This window comes from Thamnophis sirtalis, unplaced genomic scaffold (assembly GCF_051295495.1).
Source record: "Thamnophis sirtalis isolate CommonGarterSnake01/CBP01778 unplaced genomic scaffold, rThaSir2_p1.2 scaffold_9, whole genome shotgun sequence".
Taxonomy (NCBI): Eukaryota; Metazoa; Chordata; class Lepidosauria; order Squamata; family Natricidae; genus Thamnophis; species Thamnophis sirtalis.
Window position 1 is genome coordinate 68,453,585 of NW_028261389.1, and position 18,304 is coordinate 68,471,888.

General features: G+C 38.9%; 1 protein-coding gene across 2 annotated transcripts in view; it reads right to left on the minus strand.

Moving 5' to 3' along the window:
- Positions 1 to 2,419: 2,419 nt before the first annotated feature.
- Positions 2,420 to 18,304, minus strand: part of ARFGAP3 (ARF GTPase activating protein 3) — a 37,177-nt gene continuing 21,292 nt past the window's right edge. For both annotated transcript variants that reach the window (XM_014058533.2, XM_014058532.2), the window contains 8 exons: positions 18,051 to 18,181; positions 13,620 to 13,745; positions 11,542 to 11,664; positions 9,721 to 9,861; positions 7,994 to 8,117; positions 7,107 to 7,197; positions 4,579 to 4,700; positions 2,420 to 3,715 (listed from right to left, as the gene is read on the minus strand). In XM_014058533.2, the coding sequence (XP_013914008.2) occupies positions 3,698 to 3,715; positions 4,579 to 4,700; positions 7,107 to 7,197; positions 7,994 to 8,117; positions 9,721 to 9,861; positions 11,542 to 11,664; positions 13,620 to 13,745; positions 18,051 to 18,181 (876 nt within the window). In that variant the 3' untranslated portion in view covers positions 2,420 to 3,697. The remainder of the gene's footprint in view (positions 3,716 to 4,578; positions 4,701 to 7,106; positions 7,198 to 7,993; positions 8,118 to 9,720; positions 9,862 to 11,541; positions 11,665 to 13,619; positions 13,746 to 18,050; positions 18,182 to 18,304) is intronic.

Below are 18,304 nucleotides of genomic sequence, written 5' to 3' on the forward strand. Positions count from 1 at the left end.
GGGATTGGACTAGAGGACCTCCAAGGTCCCTTCCAATTCTGTTATTTGATTTAAAGATCTATTCCCTAGTGAGTGAATGAGTGTGAGTGAGTGCCCTTGTGTAAATACACAACCTCATTGAGAATTGCAGTTCAGGGCCCTGGGTTCCTGTTTTACAATGTAAATGAGTACCAAAAAATAAAATTGCAGCACTAGATATATCAAATCACCTCTGTGTGCATTTTTTTTGATGAACCACATCAAATTTATATTTCATAGATTTAAAAAAACAAGTGGGTACCAATTTTTTTTAGAAGTGGTGTCTCTCAATAGAAACCCCTCCCCAAAGACGCCTGATTACATTAGTCTTATAAAATCAAGATTTTTCCCCCCCAGGCATATTAAGATTCATTATGGTTTAGAATGGATCTGTTTTGTTGCTGCTTTAGTGTCATTTAATGCTTTACTTATTGCCATTATTATTACTGGTTCTGATTTTTATTTCACCTATTTAACTATGATTGTCTTTGGACTGCATTCTTTGTTATTTACTTTCTATGGTAGATCCAGAATGTCCTATGTATTCATTGTAAGCCTACATATTCCCCCTCCATTATTTGTCCTAACCAGAAATTTGAAAAAATTAAGATGGTTCCAATAGCAAAAGAAAATAGGGTGTTCAACCAGAGGAATTTAAAAGGAATGGCAGACGCAAACATATATGCAGGAGTGGGCTGCTGTGGGTTCACACAGGTTCAAGCAATCCTCTAACTAGGATTCTGCTCAGTTTGGCAAACCCCCAAATGCCACCCCTGGCTGGCCATGCCTACCCCATCCATCCCATACCGCCTGTCCCAGGAGTCTCCACGTGGCCAGTTCATCATGCCAGGTTAAGTGTAGGGCCCGCACGAAAGCTCGGCGAGAGGGAGAAACAGGCCTATTAGAAGTTCCGGAAGTCTAGAAAACGGGCTTGTTTCTGGCCTCTGGAGCTCCGGGGGGGGGGGGGGAGCAGTTTTCACCTTCCCAGAGGCTCAAGGAAAGTCTCCAGAGGCTGGGGAGGGTGAAAAATGCCCCCCCCCTTGCAGGAGGCTGACTAGGCCACGCCCACCATGGCCATACCCACCCAGCAACAGGGAAGCAAACCTGTTCCTGCAATTTTGAAGCCCACCCCTGCATATATATATGTATATTTTCATTTTAAGCATATTGCCCCCAGAATCCAGAGCAAATCATAAAGATACCTGCAGATTTCTCACCATCCAGAGATTACCCAAAGTCCTCATTCTTTGCATGGAGCTTTTTGTACATTCTCCAACACAGAATATACAGTATATGAAAAGCAGGGTTTTTTTTTAGTAAGCCTGTTGCAATTCAAGTAATTAAAAACTATTAATGATTAAACAGGGCTTCATGTGCATCAACCTTGACATTCCTGTTTTAATATATATTGTAATTATAATTTATTGAATTACATTTTATTTAAATCTAAAATGAGAATGACACTTCACAGTGTCTCTGAAGATTTACTCAATAAGGTCAGAGGGATGTATCTGGAAGCTATAATTTTCAACATATGTCAAATTATACCATATGACAACTGTAGCAGCATATTTTTCCCTAATGGCAAATGAGTGCACAGGGCAGAGGGTAAAACATTTATTACTTTTATAGAGAAGTTCAAGGTTAAAGAGGGTGCAGATTGCCATAATTTCTATTTTTAACCATATACATGAGAACCATCAGTAGCTGGAAGGTATTGCCACGTTATTTCCAAATAATGAAAAACCAACTTATGTTTGCATAACAGCGTGTTACCTTTTTAAGTGTAGCCCGAAAGAGTATAAAATTGGTTTAGGAATATAAATTGAAATATGTGATTTCTGGTCATCTTTAATGGACTTTTACTGATCAAAACTGAAACAATGAGGTTTTAAAGATTTGTTTATAGATAAGAGATGAGCTATTGGTAGACTATTCACTGTATTTTAAAAGAAAGTGATGTTACTAAAGTTGTTGTTTATACTTGTGATGAAGAGGGAAGTCATTTCTTTATACATTTCTTTTTCTTTGTTTTCTATTCTTCCTTTCTGCACTGTGTTTTCTTTTTATTCTTTGTATTAGCTTTTATCTTTGCAATTGTAATTTTTAATAAAACTACTATTAAAAGAGAGAAAGATGAGTTGAAGATCCTGGGGCACAAATGGTTTTCCAGTGCCTTTTTTCTAGGATGTTTTCTTATCTTCAAGTCTATTTTCTGGTGGTTTCCCATCCAAAGATTAATCAGGTTTAATCTTGCAGTCATATTTGAAACAATATGACTTATGTTCTAAATAAGAAATAGGCAAAAAAAATCTTCTGTATTTCTTCTACAGAATTGGCAAGTCAAATTCACGAAAATTGATACCTTATCAAATTTAAGAATTGATCAAAATCCAAGACACAAGTTGTAAAATCAAATTTTATTTTGATTTTTACATTGAAATGCCTGCTGTTCAAGGAAAAAAAATAAAATTTCTGACTCCATATTAAACATTTTAAATTCATTGTTTTAAATAACTGAGGTTCCTGGTTGTCTAAAACACAGCCACAGCCGGAAAAGTTTTTTTATGCACAGACAAAAGGTAAGAACTCTTTGTTATTTAAACATTCTATCAGTCTATGTCAGAGGTGTCAAACTTGCAGCCCGCAGGCCGGATACGTCATGCAGTGGCCACGCCCACCCATTTTAGCGAAGGGGTGAAAAGTCGTGATACATCACATGACGAGATGATGCGAGTTTGACACTCCTGGTCTATGTGATTAGATTCAGAGAGCATGTCTCCTTATTACTTTACATATACCTACAATTTATTCTTTATTTCAGACACCATATTGATTGCAATTAAGCACTTATGGAACCAAATTAAATGTGATGAATAAATATGTCAAACTTATGCTATATTAAATAAAGGAGATGTGTCTCATCTTCAGGAAACAAACTTAAATGGAAAACTAATTCAACAAAACCTATTCCAATTTTCTATTGCATCTACTTTCAGTTATCTGTTATGTGCGCATCTATTTACTATTTATTATTTACTGAACACAATCTGACACAAAATTATACACCTTATTTTTGTGCTGAAGAGACCCCACCATTATCTCTCACGTAAGAATTTGCATATCTTATAGGCTTCTGCATTCCTTAAACCTTCTTATTCTTTTATATTTGTATCTTTCAACAATTACCTGTATCCCCATAGAGTGAAATATCTTAGTAGGATTAATGTCCCCCCCTGCCCCTAAAATAGGCACTTTTCAAGGAATTAACCGCCACTCTCCTTTTCAGAGAGACAATGAAAAGTAATTTTAAATGACCACTTATCCTCAGATTTATAAAATTGAATTAATTCTTAGCCTAGTAGTATTCTGGGAAAGTAAATAGGATTCCATATTGCTTTTTGCTCTGTTTTAGAAGCAAATTCAATGTAGCCAATTAACTTGTAGTACAATAAGGCGGGGAGGGGAGAGAAAAAGACAACAGAAATAATAAATGAATATTATGAGGAGCCAAAAAAAAAAAAAAGACTCCCATTAAAAATATACAAGTGCCAGAAATTAGGATTACATATTTTGCAGATTAAAGGGAACTTCATGTTCGTCTGCAATATAATTATTGGTAGGCATAGAAATGTTTTTTTTAAATCTTCTAGATATCCAGTCACATGAACCATAATGGTTAAGAACCATAGCGATCCTAGGGAAAGATAAAAAGAAATGAACAGGTTACATTTCTCATAAGCAAAATTGCCATATTTACATACAGAGTTTTCGTTAACTTTGCCACAAAATGAGATCTCAACTGATGTTATTTTGTATCCCTAAATTCAGAATTTACAAAACAATTTTTCAATCCTTGGAAAATTAAGGTATATTTGTTTCTGAAAACTCTACAGGCATAATTATTGGTTACCATATTTTTCGAACTATAAGATGCAACGGACTATAAGATGCAGCTAGATTTAGAGGAAAAAAAGAAGAAAAAATAGTTTTCGGCCTCCACGCGTCGCATTTTCGTCCTCCCTGGCCCCCAGAAACACTTGGCAGGCCCAAAACAGGCCCATTTTTAGCCTGAACCTTCTGTCCATCCCATTTTTGCCAAAAACAGGCACATTTTGGCCTTCAGAGTACTTCTGGGGACCAAGGGTGAAAACGTGACGTGCAGAGGGTTAGGGAGCCAAAAACGAGCCTGTTTTTGCCAAAAATGGGCCATATAAAGAGTTTAGGAGCCCGAAAATAGGCCCACTTTTGGGGGGGGTGCATCTTATACTCTGAAAAATATGGTAATTAGCTTGGTTCATAGGCAACTTAATGAAGTAACCTGAAAAAGTTACATTTTGTGTTCATTTATTTCACAAGTGTGAAATAATCACAACAAAAAGAGGCTTTCCTTATTTTTTTTAGCTACGCAACAATCCTCCTGTGGCTCTGCATATATTCTCATTGTCAGGTTCACAGTTCTTCTTCCCTTCATACCAAATGACAGGACTAAACAGTGAGGAAGATAGCATATGGGACCATTTCATTTGGGAAATATTCCAAATTCGTAAGTTTATTAACCTGAATAGAGGTCATGACACCGTTTGCCAGGACGGAAAGCTTTCCGGCCACAGACTTCACTCCTTGTTTAAACTGAGTCATATCAGGAGCACCAGGCAAGACATTTGAAATATTGTAATTGCCTAAAAGACAGAGAGAGATTAAAAAAAGCAAGGCTTTGCCACGTAGCTCCAAAAAAACCATTTGAAAGAAATAAACTCGACACGACAAATTGAATAAAGTTGATTCGTATCTAAAAGATTGTTTTATCTTTGAACAAATAGCCAGCTTCTTATGTAGTTTTTGGTCAGTACTCCTTCCACACAATAAAGCATTTCCTTTTAAACAACCGAAGATAATATAAAATCAGAGAAATAAAGCTTGTAATAACTCCCACAAACTGAAACATGGGGAGCAAGAGAGAGACTTTGCCTACATCGTTCCCAGGCTACAGGATGGATTCCTTCAAAGTGATCACTTTCTCTACCTTTAGATAACCTATAAAGCTTACCCCTCTTTAGCTGGGCTTTTAATGGTTAACATTTTCCTTATTTGTGTTCCAAATAATTTGCTAGTGCTTTTTCTAAATTTTGCATATCTGTGCTTTAAATTCAAAGCCACCTTTGTAGTTTTCTTTGCAAAAATGGGGAAGTGGTGTATCACTTTCTTCAAAGGTACTGCAATGTTCTGACTTCTCAGTGCAGTTTACAAGTAGCCCTTGAGTAATGCCCACTCAGTCAGCAACTGTTCAAAATTACGATTGTGCTAAACAGGGAGGATTTAAGACCTGTCCATTTCTGGCTATTGCAATTACCCCACAGATTCAGGCGCTCGGATGCTTGTGATTATGATGTAATGAGCCATGATCATGTTTGCAATTTACAATCTTTGCATCTCAGCATTTCCTGCTGACCTCCACAAGGAAAGTCAATGGGGAAGCCAGTAGGATGTCAAAAAATGAGCCCAGCCACTTTTTTGTCTGCCTATGATCCATAGCAACTGCCCGTAATCCTAACTGCCTTCTGCAAACCCACCTGCGCTCCCTAGGACCTGCCTGCAGCAATTGCCTCTCTACGCACCTTCCCACAGCAACTCTGCATTCTCTTCTTGCACACTCATCCCTCCTCTCTTGTGGCATCTACCCCTGCCCACAGCACTCACACACTTCCCTGCTGGCCTGGGACTTCTGCTTCATCATCTGTGAGATCTTGGGGTCACAACAGCCATCAAGACAGCCCGAATCGCCTTTGCTGAGCAGTGCAGTCACATGACATCTCTCTTTAATGACCATTTTGCTTAGTGATGGCAATTCCAGTCCCAATCGCTGTTGTAACCCAGGGACTATCTGTACAGCCCTGAAATGTCCAGATGATTTCCCCATTCAAGTACTAATCAGATATTTTCTGCCTCCTAACCAGAAGTAAATAAATAATACAATAAAGAGGGAGGCTATTTCATTGGAAAGTACGTTTCAAGAGTTTAGAGCAGCGTTCCCCAACGTTTGTGACATGGCATCCGGAGGTCGGGGGGAATGATCCAGGCTGCACAGCAAACCCAGTTTCAAAGTTACAGCCACCGTACGGTTCGGGAGAGAAAGAAATAAAGAGTGAAATCTAATCACAGGAAGGAAAGAAAGAATGAGTGGAGGTGGCAGCCCAAAGAGCTTGCAAACAAAGAGGCAGCAAGGTAACATGAGCAACACAAAGCAGCATTCTCTGTTACCTTGCCATCCACCCTCTCTTTGCAAGCTGACAGTCTAAAGGGCTTTTATTTGGCATTTTATTCAGTCAAATAGTATACACTGCAGTTCCTCTTCCCATTTTCCCCACAACCAGAACTTTGTGAGATGGGCTGGGTTGGGTTGAGAGAGTGAGCTTTGTGGCTGAGGTTGGATATGAACCCGAATCTATTCAGTGCCAGTTCAATACCTTAATTACAACCCCATATTGGGTTTCTGTATAAAAGTAAAGGCTCCCCTCACACATATGTGCTAGCCATTCCTGACTCTAGGGGGCGGTGTTCATCTCCATTTCAAACCCGAAGAGCCAGCGCTGTCCGAAGACGTCTCCGTAGTCATTTGGCCGGCCTGACCCAACGCCGAAGGGGCATGGAACGCTGTTGCCTTCCCACCAAAGGTGATCCCTATTTTTTTCTACTTGCATTTTTTATGTGCTTTTGAACTGCTAGATTGGCAGAAGCTGGGACAAGTAACGGGAGCTCACCTTGTTACGCAGCAGTAGGGATTCAAACCACCGAACTGTCAACCTTTCAATCGACAACCTCAGTGCTTTGGCCACTGAGCCACCATGTCCATGTATATGAACACCACTAATTTAAATTCTTTTAAGTGACAATGGTGGAATGCTGCCTTGCCACTTGACTTGTGTATAGGCACAAAAGTCTTCACAGAAGTACTAAGTACTAACACCCTTAAACAAATTTATCCAGAAATGCACTGTACCTTATTTATTTCCAAATAAATACTTAGTACATTATAGTTAATAAGAATAGCAGGTTGCATCTGAAACTCAAGCTTTTTCCTTCCATACCTGATGGCTGTTTCTTTTGTTCGTCAAACAAATCAGCTGAGCTTATGGCAGCATTCCCAGAAAGCCTTTCTAACCGAACTCTAGCTTCATACTATAGAGAGTGAAGGAGATTTCAGTCAGAAAGAATATGTCCATCTTTCCCATCTAGAGAGTGATTTCCAAAATGTCAATCAAATCAAGCATGCAGATGTCTAATTCTCCAACGTTCATAAAAAAATAGAAAAATATAGTCCATTATAGTAACCTACAAAACCTACAGGAGCTATCCACAAGGAGTATTAATCCTTCCATTCCCGACCATCCAGTCAGAGCTGAAGAAGCTTCTTGGATGAGAAGCGAAATGTCTTCAAAGAAAAACTAGAAAGTCCGGTTGCCTCTTGAAAAAAGCACCTTTGGGACTACAAAATTAATCCGTATATTGCAAAATTTAGATAACCTCAAAACAGATGTAAAATAGAATCCTACTCCTCTGAACAGACTTCTTTTTGGTTCTATATCTAATGAAACAATACTTACATGGGCTGCATTGAAATATTTATAGCACTGAACTTTTTCCCTGAATAAATTAATCCTTCCAAATACAGTTTAAATTCCTTATTCTGTCAAGTTGACATTGAAATCATTTTCCCCTGGATACTTCCTCTTGATTTTTCTTACTGTTTTTCCCCTTGAAAAATTTAGATAGTAACTGAAGAAAATAAAAAACATAATAATGTTTGTGTAATTCCATGGTAATGCTCAGTAAATCTCAGGAGGTCTCTAACCTTAGGAGTAGAGATGGGAAGGCCCATTCCATATCTTTTCTTGTTCGGCCAATTGTATTGCAATGGGATGACATTCTGAAACCATCACCAGTGAATAATTTCAGAATGTTTGGCTATACTTACTTCAGCATGGTCTTGCTTTCCAAAATACATATCTGATGAAATAGCTTTTGCATTGCCAAATTTCTTTTGTGCTTCATCTGTGCCTGCAGAGTTTTCATGCTCTAGTTTCCTACGAGACGATGACCTGCAAAATGTTTTAACATGGTTATATCTCAGATCAAGGTGGATCAAAATCGATGATTTTTTTTAAAAAAAATAAAAAATTAGATGTTTTAAATTGATTTTTTTAAAAATCAATTTTATTTTAATAAAATGCCTTTGGAGTAAAAAAAATCTATGCAGTTTTCTATTTAAGATACATTAATAATTTAGCTTATTCAGCATGAAATGGAGCTTGGTTATGTAGCATGAGAGGCTGTTTATTCTGCAATATTGGGACTGTCAGAGAGTCAACAGCAGGTCAGAGGAGGAGCTGCTGCGGGACAGAGATGACAGCTGCTCCTCAAAAATTATGATTTAAATAGAGTTGATTTAAATCAAGCCTTTTTATTAGTGTTTTAAATCGTGATTTCAATTGACTTGATTTAAATCAAATCCACCCTGTCTCAGATCAACAAAGAAATTTGTATTTTACAAATATCCTTAATACAGGTAGACTTCAACTTATAATGGCTCATTTAGCAGCTGTTTGAAGTTAGGATGGACTTCCTAGAAGGGACTATGATCTGGTTCTGAAGGCCACCCCTTACAGTCATGTGACTGCATTTTGGGTGCTAAACAGCTGACCTGAATTAATGGCTGTTTCCAGTATCCCATAATCACATGACTGTGATTTATATTTTGTCTGAAAACTGGCGTTTGCTCCTCTGGTTTGCTCCTCACAGCAAACCATGGTTTCACTTAATGAGCATGCCAAAAAACGGTTATAAAATCAGGTGACCTGTTTTACAACCGTCGTGACTTAGGACTTAATGGGCAAGCTCTATTATGGCTGTAAATAGAGGACTACATTAATTGTGAATGCTATCTTCAGTATGACAGATTCATAAAGAAAACTATCTGATTTTTATATTACTACTGATTATACACAAAAATTACAATTGTAAAAATTTTATGTTCAGATTGTCCTCCTCACTATGGAATCATTTATGGTCAGTACTGAAAACTGAAAATAAGTGTGCAGTATTTATTATTTAAGGAATTTGGAGCTTTATATTCCCTTGATGTTCCTCCTTTCTTTCACAATCATGAATATAATCTGGTAAAACTGGAAAGCAAGGCATTTTCAATTCTGCTATAAAATCTACACTCTGGATCAGGGATCTCTAACCTTGCCAACTTTTAAGACCTGTGGATTTCAACTCCCAGAATTCCGGAAATTGAAGTCCACAAGTCTTAAAGTTGCCAAGGTTGGAGACCCCTGCTCTGGATTGTGCATGCATTCCACTGGCCCACTTCCTCATTAGAATGTTTTCCAGAGATTTCCGATTCCTATCTGCTTTGTCAAAGTATTTTGTCATATACTCATGCAATTTTCTGAAGCCACCAGAAAGCCAAATATTTTTAGACTCTTGACTCTAAATCCTACACCCCCATTCTCATTTGCAGAGACGCTAATATAACATTCAGATTTCAAATAGGTAGGTTTCTTTGTTATATAAGAAAATAAGAGTGCAAATTCACTCTTATTTTGCAAAGATGATTTAAAAGTGGCAGGTCAGCAAGCAAAGTAATTGACTTCATGTTTACGTCATTATAAGTGTTGATGTTTTGTAAAGAAAAGTTACCTCTCTGAATAGCTTGTAGGCTTGGAAGACAAAATCATATCAATGTCCCTGCTGGTGCTGCTTTCTTTCTTCCAGAAAGAATCAGAATTGTCATCCCATTTAGGAAAAGCACTACTTCTCAAGTCAGGTGTCTCAAAATATCTGAACAATCAGGGAAAACATTTCATTGACATTTGAAGTCTAAGGGAGTAAAATAGGTTATCTTTGAATCCATTCCTCTATAAGGGCATGGACTGTTGTTTTACTAGAAAGCACTGTGCTTTTAATTAGCACCCAAAGGCTTGGACAATCTAGTTTTCTCCTATTTGCTTACCCCAATTAGCTCATTATTTCTTGCCTGTACCTTAAATACTTGCCCAATACATGCATGTAGCTAATCCCCATTTCATATGTAACCTTACTGTAAGCTGCCCAGAGTCGCTGGTTGAGAAATTGAATGAATGACTTTCTCTCTGCAATTATTTCCTGACCTTAGATTCCCAAAGCAATCTAAGAGCTGCGGTGGCACAGTGGATAGAATACAGTACTGCAGGCTACTTCTGCTGACTGCCGGCTGCCTGCAATTTGGCAGATCGTATCTCACCAGCCTCAAGGTTGACTCAGCCTTCCATCCTTCCGAGGTGGGTAAAATGAGGACCCAGATTGCTGGGGACAAAATGCTGACTCTGTAAACTGCTTAGAGAGGGCTGTAAAAACAGTATGAAGTGGTATATAAGTCTAAGTGCTATTGCTATTGCTAAGCAACCCCAGAAGGGAGAGAGGTTGAAGGACTATAAAACTTGGCTAACAACAGCAGTCCTTTGTGGGAGATTTGCCATGGTATGCCCTCCTTGTTGCTCTGCACTGCAGCAGGTAGACGGAAATTTCCTCTATAAGGATCTAAAAGTATTCAGATTTTATTTCTTTTATTCTGGTTTCTGTCATTCAATCATCTTTGGTAGATTTGCAGCCATTTGAACTGATAACACTTGCCTCATTGATGTAATGTATGCTTAAATTTTGATCTCATTTATACTTTGCTCATAGTGCAATAAAAAGAAATAAACATAACTAAAAACAAAATTTTCTTTTTCTGCACATTTAGGACTCCATAGTGTTACTTGGCATATATGGACAACCCACCATTCCTAGCAGCCTTCCTGCTATCTACTGCAACCGCAGTATCCTTTCTGGAGACATTTTTGGGGAAAATTTAAGAGACAAAGTGGATGTGTGGAGTAAGCCTCACAATGCTTTAAGACAAAAAAAAAAAAAAACTAATTTTCCTGCTTGGGCATATTTCAGTGAATACCTTAAACCTTGAAGAACTTAAACGATTCCTTTTGCACTTTAGTATTCAGCCAGTGGTGTGGGGAAAAAATTGCCATCACTTACACCAGAAAACACCATCTCCTAAATTCTCCAATCCTACGTAACAAATCTACTCTAAGGAAGATGGAGCTAGGACCATTTAAGTGATTTTATGCCCAGCAGCTGAGTAACAGATCAGCGAAGTGTCAAATACACTAAGCATTTCCAGGACACCTAGGAAAAAGGACACACAACTTTTGAGTCAAGCTTGCGCCTTGGTGCTATACTGCTGTTTTTCCTCAAAGTGTTCATCTTCCCAATCTAGGCTAAAATCCTGAGATTTCCTGGTGGTCTTCCACCCCGGCTCTTAAACAGGGTTGACCTTTTAAATATTAGAGCCCAGGCAGTATTGCTGTTATTTGCTGAAACTCTGTGTCATTAGAAAAGAAAATCTTTATTTATCTACCTTAAAATGTGGTAATGGATGCACATGCATGTTAACAATTATTTTCAAGATTTTTAAATGATTACCTTGAATTGGTGCAAGCAAAATAGAAATCATCTTCATCGTTATACTTTTTTCTCGATTTTGAACTTGTTGGTGTTTCTTGCTGTATGATCTGCATATCTGAACTTACCGAATGGGAAATACCACTGGAGGGAGAAATTGAAATTGAAAATGTTATCTTTAAAAAGAGGAAAAACAAATTCAGATTCTGTTGGAATCCATCATCGGGTGTGTGTGCAGGGCAGTTTCGGCTGCCTGGAACACACACACACACAGGGATGGAGAAACATCGTACCAGGAACTTTCCGGCCTAACGGTCAAGACTCACTATGCAAGCTACGCCCACACCTGCCCCTTCTCCCCCCTCTCTCCACCCCATGCCATGCTGTAACTTTCTATTTGCTGGTTTGTAGAATGCTGTAACTTTCTATTGGTTCATTTGTAGAATGCTGTGACTTTGTATTAGTTTATTTGTACCATGTGTGATTATATATGCTTTTTGATACGCTCCTTTTGATGATGCTGTAACTAACTTTCTTAATAAAAGAGGCCCTCGAAGTACATTCGAGGCCCCTCATCTCGAGGAGTTCAGGCTGGTGTTTTCCTTTCCATTCGGCCGAGAAACATGAGCAGCCCGCCAGTGTGGCGACGCCGCAGATTCAAAAGATGCTTGATGTGCTATAATGGCAGCCAACACAGTCCAGAACAACAAAGAAAATTTTGCAGCACAAATCCTATTTCAGACCTTCTAAGGGTGGGCAATCTGCAGTATGACCCACAGAACTTCCACTGTGGTTGCTGCAGTGTGAAAAATAGTATAAACCTAAAAATCAAGGTTAAAAAAAAACCTGTGAAAAAATATTCAACCTATTGCCCTCATGTATGATGTGCCCCTCCTATTTCTTTGGCCTTATTGTATATTGTGTCCTTTAATCACAAAAAGATTGCCAGAAAGGCCTATCTTACTCTGTGACACCAATCTTAAGGCATCCTTAGAAGTACTTTTAAAAGTTTTCCCAAGAACGTGTTGCTTGGGGCACTGTTCTAAACTTTTGATGCCTGACAAGAAGTTTAGACAGAGGGGGAGCACCCAACTCACCCTGAAGGAGTGGTGAAGGTGCTGGACTTGGAGCAAGAAGATCCAAGTACTGTACCAGTGCCCCTCTCAGCAAGGAGCCGAGGTGGCACAGTGGTTAGGGTGCAGTACTGCAGGCCACTTCAGCTGACTGTTATCTGCAGTTCAGCGGTTCAAATCTCACTGGCTCAAGGTTGACTCAGTCTTCCATCCTTCCGAGGTGGGTGAAATGAGGACCCAGACTGTGGGGGCGATATGCTGACTCTGTAAACCGCTTAGAGGGGGCTAAAAGCCGTATGAAGCGGTATATAAGTCTAACTGCTATTGCTAAGGGAGGCTTCCTAAGAGACTCTAGGCCAGCACCTTTCCTCTCATCCCAAGAGCCAGGAGTAAAGGTGTTAAGCCAGGTGTGAAGAGACACAGATTCTAGACCTTCTTCAGCCATGAAAGCTCCCTGGGGGATTTTGGCCCAGCATAGAGTAATACTAGTTTATTTGTTTGTTTATTTAACATATGGGGATGCTACATTAGCCAGGAGACTACAATGCTAATACAGAGTAGTACAGGGGTGTCAGACTGGATTTTTCTGAGGACCGGATAAGCATTGTAGTTCTCTGTGGACCGGCTGAGGGGTGGAGACTGGACAGACGCCTCCTGCAGCACTCTGTTGACCAAAATGGGGCACGGGGACATGCATGAGTCCCCTTGGGCCCTCTTTTTTGTCTGGATGTCCTCCTGCATCCCCCGGCTGGCCAAAATTCGTCGCGGGGGCCGTGACAGTCCCTTGGGATCATGTGATCACCTTTTGCGATTTTCTGACAAACAAAGACAATGGGAAATCCAGATTCACTTAATAACCGTTAATAATTTAACAACTGCAGTGATTCACTTAATAATTGTGGAAAGGTGTAAAACGGCAAAATTTACGTAACGATGTCTCACTTCACAGCAAAAATTTTGAGCCTCAATTGTGGCAGTAAATCGAGGATTACCTGTGTTAAGAGATGTCCAATGAAAAGTGCATACCTTCTACTATTACTGAATCCCATGCCAAGTCTTTCTATCTCTGTTTTCTTTTTACCAGGCACATTTAATTTTTCATCCTTCATCTGAATTTCAAGATCTTTGTAGGCCAGTCGTAAAGATGATACCCTAAAAAAGAAAACCCCCACATATAACTTATTTATCTTGAATACATTCCAGAATTTTTTCTTCATAATAGTACAAAGTAATATTTTTCAATGCATAAACAGAAGTACAGGACTTAATTGAATAAAATTCCTTTCCCTATACTTCTAAAATCAAAGAGTTCTACCTTTATAAGGTAAAGGTTCCCCTCGTACATATGTGCTAGTCATACCCTACTCTAGGGGGCAGTGCTCATCTCAGCGTTTCAAAGCCGACGAGCCAGTGCTGTCCAAAGACGTCTCTGTGGTCCTGTGGCCGGCATGACTAAATGCCGAAAGCTCACGGAACACTGTTACCTTCCCACTTCCTAATTTTTCTACTTGCATTTTTACATGCTTTCGAACTGCTAGGTTGGCAGAAGCTGGGACAAATTATGAGAGCTCACTCCGTTATGCAATGCTAGGGGTTTGAACTGCCGAACTGCCGACCTTTCTGATCAACAAGCTCAGCGTCTTAGCCACTGAGCCACCCCCGTCCTTTACCTACCTTTATAGGAGGCATTCAAATTTAATCAGACTTTGTAATGGGCATTGTGTATTATTTTGCTTCTAAAGGATTAGTGGTAAAGGAATAATAAAGAGCATAACAATGGAAAAACCTAATTGAAAAGCGCCACAGGATCAAGGAGAAACAGAATGTATGGTGAAAAGCAGAATTTGAGATAATTTAAAGCTGTAGTAAGAAAAAGAGTTTCTGAACTCAAACTCCAGAAAACGGGACACATCTACAGTCCAAAAGTCAATCAGGAAAAAATTGTGGCTATATTTGTAATATTGCACAACAAAAGCAGTTTTTCTTGAATTGGTATTTATGTTATGGCTTCAATTCTCTTTTCTAAAATAGAGGAGAATACATGTATCTCTGGGTAGAACTGTGGAGTCCTTGGTGCTAAGCTTGGTGTTAAATCCCCACTTATCTAGGTGCTGAAAAGGATATATTCTGGTCTTTTTGTTTTCTTCTTGATTTTTATTCTCTGTTTTGATTGGTGTGTACATTTTATCTCAATAAACCTAAAAGATAAACCACATTTTTTAAAATCTCTGTAAACCAGTGGTGGGATTCAGCCAGTCCGCACCTATTCGGGAGAAGTGGTTGTTAACTTTCTAAGCAGTTTGGAGAACCGGTTGTTGGAAGAAATCTCATTTTGCTTTTTTCCCACTTTACAGGGCGAATCCTGTAAGGAAGGCAGGAAGGAAACATTCTGGAGTTGTTTCTAGCTTAATCTTTATTGCCCTCCTTACAGAAACTGCCTCTCCGGTTAACCCTTAATACATTGTAACAGCTAAAGCGAAGCACCCATCGACCTGAGTGACCTTGAGTTGGCCACGCCCACCCAGTCACATGACCTCTGAGCCCCGCCTACCCAGCTGGTCATTAGGGCAGAGAACCGGTTGTTAAATTATTTGAATCCCACCACTGCTGTAAACCTAAAAAGAGAAATCCCATCTACGCATTTACACAAATGTAAAGATACATATTTTTATCTATTTGTACCCTGCCTTTATTATATTTACAAACAATTCAAGGCAGTGAACATATCCAAGGCACCTTCCTCTTCCTACTTTCCCCAGATCAACAATCATGTAAGGTGGGTTGGGCTGGGAGACAGTGGCTTCCACAAAGTCACCCTGCTGGCTTTCATGGTTGGGGCTGGACTTCAACTCCCTTGTCTCCCGCTTTCTAGCCTAGTGCCTTAACCACTTGACTAAACTGTCTCTTATATACAAATATGGGAAAGCCAAGGGAAACCAAAACCATAAAAAAATGAAAGTTAGAATATTTTGGACATGTGATGCGACACCCAGAAAAATATGGCATACCATATTTTTTGGAATATAAGACACACCAAGGTTTTGAAGAGGCATTTTTTTTAAAAAGTAGGTAGATAGATAGAGGGATAGAGAGGGAGAAAGAGAGAGAGAAATACAGTAGGTAGGAAGGGAGAGAGAGTGTGTAGATAGGTAGATAGAGGGATAGAGAGAGAGAAATATAAAGAGAGAGAGAAATACAGTAGATAGGTAGGTAGGGAGAGAGAGAGAGTAGGTAGGTAGGTAGAGGGATAGAGAGAGAACAGAAAGAGAGAGAGAGAAATACAGTAGATAGGTAGGGAGGGGGGAGAGAGAGAGATACAGTAGATAGGTAGGGAGAGAGAGAGAGAGAAATACAGTAGGTAGGTAGGTTTAGAGTTAAATTGTGCCTGCACCTAACTGTGGTTAGTCGAAACGAAAGTAGTTTTACATTTGCTTGCTTCTGCTAATCATAGTTAATAGTAATGTTTTATTCTAATTTAGCTATGCTGCTAAACTTAGTCTAAAATGGAAATGAACTTCTTTTTCTTAACTGTTTAGGTGGCAGGAATATATACATAGTGGATTTAATGATCATTTAAATTAATCCCTACTAACAAACACTCCCTCCCCATATTATTGCCCCTCTCAATAAGTAAAATATAATGCCAATTTAGAAGACACACTGAATAAAAATAATCCTGAATGTTTCTTAGTATTGGAGCATCTTCAATCTGAGGGCAGCTGCTGCAAGTTATAAACAAGTAGAACTCTACACAAATCATAACAGTTGGATAGTGCAGTGTATGAAGACATACATATTAGGAAAATAATATGAATCAATTATATCTGATTTTCATAACAAATTACTAGTTTAGCATTTACTCCTGGTATATTTAATGAATCCTTTGTAATGGTGTGGAATAGAAATGAAGATGTATAAAAATGATCTAATAGGAAAGTATCTTAGATTACCAGATATTTTGTTAAAGGTATTAAAGAAATAACAGGTAAATGGAAATTAATGGATTACTAATTAAACAAATGACAGCTAACTGAAGAAATCAATTGACTATGAAGTTCTGTGGTATTAATTCCTATCTTGAAAGCCATGCAAATATGCTACAAAAGCTTTCAATAAATATTGTTTTGAGTTTTCATTTACAAGACAAAAATCACACTTACTGTTATTTCTGTCTGACAGCATTAACAAAATCAAAAATGTCAGAACATAGTTCTTCAAAGAAAGATGCAATAATTTTTTCCGACCTAACTTTTAGCAGAATTTTAGCAAATTGCAACACAAGCATTTAATCAATGTAACAAAGAAGAAAAGTAAAGTCATTAAGAATAGCTTGGCATCCCATTTTGATAGCTTAGTAAATTTTTGTAGACATAAAACCTGGATAAACATTTCTACAATTGATCAAGAAAAGTTTGTGCTATTTAGAGGAATATTTCCAAATGGCAGCTCTGTTTATTTAAATGCAATGGCTATTCTATCCTTGAAAGTAATGGAAAAGATATATAGGATGTAAATAATACACAATGTATACGTTTGCTCCATTTTCTCCTTGCAATCTAAAATAATTAAAAGCATATTCATGTTTTAATGGAATTTTATTATAACTCTGTTCAGTCTCAACTGATTATGAAGTGAATTCAGATTTATTCAGAAATAGACCCATACAGTGCATACTTAGGTGGTAAAAGCAGCCTATTAAGTTCTAAGGTATTGGATCATGTTTTGAAAAATGATGACATACTATTATTTAGTTCCAGGAAGGAAAAGCATTTTATTCCGCAACTCATTTCCGACTACAGGGGCCGGCGTTCATCTACGTTTCGAGCCCACGAGCCACCAAAGACATTTCCGTGGTCATGTGGCCAGCATGATGTCGTGGAGCACTATTTTCTCTCCACTGAGGTGGTATCTATTTATCTACTCGCATTTGCATGCTTTCGAATTGCTAGGTGGGCAGGAGCTAGGCAATGTCTTGAACCCGGGCTGTCAGCTTTCCAGCCTACAAGCCCAGCATCTTAACTGTGGAACCATCACGCTGCCTTAGTTCCAGGGCCTATACCAGGGGTGTCAAACTCAACGGGCTCAAGCCGGATGTGGTCTGCAGGGTGCTTAAATCTGGCCTGCGGGGTCGGCCTGGAAATAATAAAGGCTGGCCCGCAGTGCCTCTGGCCAAAACAGGGCATGAAGGGGTGCATATAGCCCCCCTTGCCCCCGTTTTGGCTGGCAGGGTGCTGTCCCATCTCCCCCCCCCTCCCACCAGCCGGCCCATGGAGAACTACAATGCTGATCCGGCCCTCAAAAAAAATCCAGTTTGACACCCCTGGCCTATATCAAAGTAAAGTAGGCATCATCCCTAAAGTTCCTTGTATCAGAGGGTATTCAAACATTTGCCACTTCAAATATCCATTTAAGTCTGTACCGAGAGAATCTAACAGGTGCCAAGCCAACTCTACTTACAATGGTTCTTCCTTCTCCGTTGCTTTGCCAGCTTCCTTCAGTTTATCTACTGCCTGTGCTTGTTTTTCTATCTCGTTAAAACTCTTGCTGCTCATTTTCTGGGCCCCCAAACCACATTTCTTAGCTCCAACCTTTAGAAAGAAAAATGAAAAGAAAAAAAACATTATCACAATACAAGAATGCATGTTATTTCATGTTTTCTTTCTTTAAGAGCAAAATGGAAAAGAAACAGCTTCTAGTAAAGGCAAGGGAAG